General features: G+C 57.7%; 1 protein-coding gene across 1 annotated transcript; it reads left to right on the top strand.

Moving 5' to 3' along the window:
• Nucleotides 1-2715: 2715 nt before the first annotated feature.
• Nucleotides 2716-5398, top strand: C4H16orf90 (chromosome 4 C16orf90 homolog). The gene is made up of 3 exons (XM_055136813.1): nt 2716-2761; nt 2820-3362; nt 3647-5398. The coding sequence occupies exons 1-3, from the start codon at nt 2716-2718 to the stop codon at nt 3802-3804; spliced, it is 747 nt and encodes a 248-aa protein (XP_054992788.1). The 3' UTR covers nt 3805-5398.
• Nucleotides 5399-6067: the final 669 nt, after the last annotated feature.

The raw sequence follows: 6067 nt of genomic DNA on the forward strand, positions 1-6067 counted from the left end.
TCTCCGGCATCCCGTAGTGGGCCCCCGAGCACCGCCAGGAGTGATCCCCGAGTGCAGAGCCCAGAGTCAGCCCCGAGCATCGCCCGCTGTGGCCCCAAAGAAAAACAAAACAAGAACACACGTGTACCCGCGCACCCGGCCTGGGCCCAACCTACTGCTAGAAACTCATCCGGGCCGCAGAGTCCGGCGGTTGTCCTGGCAACAGCCGCCTCTTCCGTTGGGCGGTGTATATGGAGGCAGGGCCCGCGTGTACCGGGCGGAGCGGAGCAGGACGGGGCAAATTCAGTCCCCACCCCACCCCCCCCGCCCGGGGTTTTGGGCGGTGCTCAGGGCTTACTTCTGGCTCTGCACTCAGAAACTATTCACCGTGCTCGGAAGATTATATGGGATGCCGGGCATTGAACTCTGCTAGGCTGCGTGCAAGGCAAGCGCCCTCCCGGGTGCGCTACGGCTCCGGAGCCTGAATGTGCCCTAAGCGCTTCATTCACAGTACCGTTCAGCTCTAGTGCCTTTTTAGTGCTTTTGATCGCCTCTGGAGGAAATATCTTAATTAAGCAGTCACTTTTCAGCTCCTGTTCATCTCTAACCTGCTTTCTGCCTGTGTGGCCTTATTACAGATATTTCCTGGAAATGGACTCATACATGTGGTCTCTTGCAACTGACTTCATTCACTAACATCTTTGAGGTTTATTCACTTGGTGACACATATTAATAGGTAATTCATTTTTTAATCTTGTTTTTGAGTCATACCTTGCGATGCCCAGGAAATACTCCTGGCTCAGTGCTCAGGGATTATTCCCAACAGTGCTAGAGGAACATGCAGTACTGGAGATGAACCTGGGCCTCCCTCACGCAAAGCAGGGACTGTTTCTCTAATCCCAAGGTTTTATTATTATTATCATTTATTATTTGCTACATGAATAATGCCGCTATGAACATTTCTGTCCGAATTTGAATACCACTTTAAAATTCTTTGGAGTGGAATTGCAGTTATATAGTAATTCTGCTTAACTTTTTTCCTAATGGCCACATCATTTCACATCCACACCAGCAATTGACAAAGGTTCTAATTTTTTATTTTTTTGCTTTTTGGGTCACACTCGGCAATGTTCCTCCTGACTCATGCAACTTAGGAATTACTCCTGGCGGTGCTCAGGGGACCATATGGGATGCTGGGAATTGAACCCGGGTCGGCCAAGTGCAAGACAAACGCCCTACCCGCTGTGCTATCGCTCCAGCCCCAGGTTCCAATTTCTTTACATCATCATTAACACATCATTTTGTTTTTGTCTTTCCCTGATGACTAATGATGAACAACTTCCCGTTTGCTTGCTAGCCATTTGTGGAACTTTGAAATATCTATTCCAGTGCTTTCTCCATTTTAAAACTGGGTTGTGGGGCTGGAGTGATAGGCACGGGGCAATTCCGTGCTGTTTTAAAGTGGCAATATTTTTGTTGTAAATCTTGAGATCATAAAATGTCTTCAAACTTTTTCAACATTGTTTTGGTTATTTGCTCTTACATGTAATTCTACATGAATTTTAGGATTTCTGCCCAAATACTCAAATCCTGCCCAAATCCTGTTTAGAAGAGGATTGCAATAAGTTGGAGATCACACTTTTAACAAGAACATCCTCAACCTAGGTCCATTAAGTCTTCCTTAATTTTAGCAATGTTCTTTTTTTTTTTTTTCTTGGGTCACACCCGGCGATGCACAGGGGTTACTCCTGGCTCTGCACTCAGGAACCATCCCTGGCGGTGCTCAGGGGACCATATGGGATGCTGGGAATCAAACCCAGGTCGGCCAAGTGCAAGGCAAACGCCCTACCCGCTGTGCTATCGCTCCAGCCCCAGCAATGTTCTATTTATTGTACACCTTCTTGAGCAAATTTGTTTGATTCTTCTTTGATAATATATAGAAATGAAGTTTTTGTGTGATCATACATCAACTTTCATTAACTTTGTTAGCTGAAATATTTTGGGTGGAATTTTTTCCTCTACTGAAGATCTGTGAATGGTGAAATGTTTAGCTTCGGCTGCTGGCAAGTCCCTCCAGAGCTTGGGCGTCCGTGCAGTTGAACCTGGGCCTCCTATATCAGAGTAGGACCTTGAATATTTAACTTAAAACATTTCCAAACGTGGTAGCACCATTTTTTTTTTCCTTTTTGGGTCACACCCAGTGATGCTCAGGGGCTACTCCTAGCTCTGCACTCAGGAATTACTCCTGGCGGTGCTCGGGGGACCATATGGAATGCTGGGAATCAAACCTGGGTTGGCCCTGTGCAAGGCAAACGCCCTCCCCGCTGTCCCGCTGTGCTATTGCTTCAGCCCCAGCAGCACCATTTTACTTTCCCACTAGTGGAACTTGCAGTCTCCAGCTGTTCCCCAGTGTGCTTGAAGTACCACCCCGAACGATTTAAGTCACCCAGAACCATGTTCTTGGCATGTACCCACCCAAGACTCTCTAAGCTTGGACGCCAAACCTTCATGTTTCACAGATGGGGGAGCGCCAGGGGCAGGGCCCAGAGACCTCTCCTGGGGGCTCTGTCCCCCTCTCAGCCTTGGCATCATCCTTCCCCAAATATAGGGCCAGGCAGGTGAGGAAGCAGCCCCTGTGACGTCACAGAGCCGGTTGCCGGGAGCCGGCAGAGCCGCCCAGACAGAGCGGGGCCAGCAGCAGAGGCCCACCTGCTCCTCCCCACCACACTGGCCTCCATGGACGCCTTGGTCTGTGCGTTCTCTGAGCTGCGCATAGGAGAAGGTGCCGGCTGCGGGGAGGAGGGGGTCCCTGCTCTAGTGGGCCCAAAGTCACAGCTGAGGGGGCTCAGGAAGGGGTGTGGCTGTTGTGGCCCTGACCACAGGCACTGGCAGGAAATGCTTGGGTGTCAGACTCCCCACAGGCTGGGAGAGGAGTCCAAGATGGAGAAGATGGGAGGGTGGGGAGGCGGGAGGGGGGGGGCAAAGGCTGTGCCACTCCCACCAGCCTGCCCCTCCTGCTCTCCCGTTCACAGATGCAGTGAGCTGGGCCCAAGGACACCCCAGCCACCCTGACACGCCACCCAACATCTATGAGGGGGGGCTGGGGGCCCAGCAGCAGTGCCCCAGTGCCCAGGGAAACAAACCCAAGAACTTCCGGCTGCGCCATCTCCGGGGCCTGGCCCTCTACCTGCCGGGCCCCGTGAGGCCCGCGGGACAGTGCGAGAGCCACTGGCTGGGCCGGCTCATGGCCGAGGGGGGCTTCCCACAGCCCGAGGCTGCGGCCTGGCCTCTGGCCCGGCCACCCGGGGCGGTGGGCCCAGGGAATAGTCACCACTCAGCCCTTCTGGAAGCTCCAGTGCCCGGGGAGAGCCTGGGGAACCCAGGTGAGAAGCCCGGGAAGGGTTGGCTGAGGGCCTCCGAGGGTCCCTCCTGGGTCCCGGCCCGGCTCCAGGGTCCGTGAGGGACTTGGCCATTCCCCTGTCTTGGTTTCCCCCTCCGTAGAAGAGGGGTTCAGGTTAGAGGGTCCTTTCCACTAGAGCGCCCTCTTCCCCCCTCCTCCCCTCCCCCTAACTGCTCCCACTCCACTACTGAGACACTGGGGTGCATCTGGGGCTGTCACAGGATGGGGCTGTCACGGCTCCTCAGTAACTCGCCTCCCTTTCCTCAGCTTCCAGTTCCAGCATGGACCAAGCCAAGGATGTCCCCTCCCAGCCCGGTCCCCCTGAAGGCTTAGGACTCAGGCCCAAGCGGTCCTGGGGGACCTCAGAAGAGTCCACATGTCCCTTGTGCAAGAGAACCCGCTCAGGGGCCCCGGAGAGGCCGTAGGCGCCATGTGCCAGGGCTGGGTCTCCCAGCTTGACCAGGGGGAACAGAAAGGCCCCAGGGTGGACAAGCCTTTAGAGGAAGGTCTGGCCCCACCAGGAGCCGCCAGAGGTGCCCGACCCTGTGCTGCCGTGTGGGCCCACCTCGAGAAGATTACAGGGGAGGCAGAGGCAGCCCTTCGGGAAGGCCAGAGACCAGGTCAGGGCTTGCCCTTGCAGCCCCATTGGCCACTCGGACCTGGTGGCAAGGCTGAGCACAGAGCGGGGCTCCCCAGAGGCCGGAAGCTCAGATTCCACCTCAATAAAAGCCAAGGTGGCACGCCCATGTCTGTCTTCAGGCTCCTGCGGGCCAAAGAGCCACCCAGCTCTGCCTCAGGCTGGAACCTTCCAGGGAACAGCCCTGCCCCCACAGCTGCTTCCTGAACACCGGGGTGGGCCACCTTCTCTTCACCTGGCATGCTCCTGCCCTGGCCCATCCGCCCAGGCCCTGCCAGGGGCCACGGTGTGACCCTAAGGCCTCACCAGACCTCGTCAGTCACAGGTCACGCCTCAAGCACAGCCCCTGACAAGCCCCTCAGGTGATGCCCAGGGCAGGAACAGCCCAGGCCTGCGCTAGGCTGCTGTGTCCAGTCCACCTGGCTCCTGGACTGTCTGAAGGGACCCAGGCACAGCCGATCCCCAGAGCAGCTGAGGACACGTTGACACCCCACCTACAGCAGTGCCAGTCCTGACCACTGTGCTGAGTTGCCTGCAGAGCTCCCGTGGCCAGGCCGGTGTCCCGGTGTCACTTGGCTGAACCATGGCAGCTGCAGAGGCCTCCTGGGCATTAGCCACAGCTGTGACTACAGGGCAGATTCATGTGGGTTTATTTGTCATGAGACCAGATGCTATGATCCATTCACTCTAGGCCGGGCGCAGTGACGCTGTGGGGTGCAGGGGTGAGGGAGTGGGGCAGGGCGAGGCCTGCAAGCTCAATTACCAATGTCCAAGGCAGAACCCTCTAGAAGACACTTCCCTTGGGGTAGAAGAAAAATCACATGATCACCACTGATTGGGATTAGCAGCCACCAGCCTGGTCCCAACAGGAAGCTGAGGTCAGGGCCCAGGGCGGTTCACCTTCACGCCCGGCCAGGAGGTGGGAACAAGGGAAGGACCTGTCATGGTGCCCAGCGGTGCCCGTGTCCGCCCCTCAGTCTGGCGTGAGGACTGTGACCCCGGGGCTGCAGCCCTGGCCCTGCCACCCAGGAGGATGGCAGACAGCAAACCGTTGCGGTGCGGGATGCAGGGGAGTGAGAGCGAGCGAGCCGCATCTCGTGTGTCTCTGGAAGCGGAGGGACACAGGCACAGGATTGTCCCCGGGCCCGAGGCCAACAGCTCCCAGGCTTCCTCCTGTTTCTGCCTGGGGGCTGGGCCCAGCCCCTGACGCATCTCAGCCTGGCTCCTGGCACAGCTCTGTGGCACAACACCTGCCGGGACCCCCAAGCAGCGCCGCACTGGGCAGCAAGCAGGGCCCCTGTCCATGTCCGGGCGCCGAGCCCAGGAGACCAGGTCCACCAGGTGTCTGTGCACTCTGTCCTCTATGTGGCCCCTGTTCCCAGGCGCTGTCAGGGTCACTGGTGTCCACGACACTTATTCCCAGCAGGCGTTGGGAGGAAGGTGCTGGAAGGGATGGCCCTGGAGTGCAGGGCTGGTGAGCGGAGCCCTCCTGCCCTTTGGCTCAGTGCGGCAGAGGCGAGAAGGCTTGGGCGGCGGTGGTTCCCGGAGAGCCGAGGAGCCTGTGGGAAAGAGTGGGGAGGGGTGAGGCCTTGCAGAAGTGGGGCTTCACCCACCCACCCATGCAGCACCCCTGAAGGCCTTTCCCGTGACCACCCCTCTGGGGGCACCTACCTGTATGGCCCCAAGGACAGGCACAGCTGAGTATGGGGGTGCCTCCTGGAGTCCATGACACTTCCGGCCCCCTGGTTTTCTGAGCCCAGTGACCTGCCCCCTGCCCTACCCTGCCCTGCAACCATGAGGTCTCCACTTCCGGAACCCTGGGAGTTCAGGCACCAGGGCAGATGGTCTAAGGAGCGGGAACCCTGTGTGTGGGAACCCCAGGGTTAGTCCCTGACACCTCCGACCTGAGCACTAAGCAAGGGGCCAAGAGCCCCCAGGTGTGGCCCCAGCACTAAATAAAACAAGCAAATGGAACAAGAAGCAACTTGTGGCCAGGCCCCTGCCTCCGTCCTGGTGCTCTGTGAGCTGGTCAGGGGAGCCCGCCCTGATGC

The sequence above is a fragment of the Sorex araneus genome, chromosome 4, assembly GCF_027595985.1.
Source record: "Sorex araneus isolate mSorAra2 chromosome 4, mSorAra2.pri, whole genome shotgun sequence".
In the NCBI taxonomy this organism is placed as follows: Eukaryota; Metazoa; Chordata; class Mammalia; order Eulipotyphla; family Soricidae; genus Sorex; species Sorex araneus.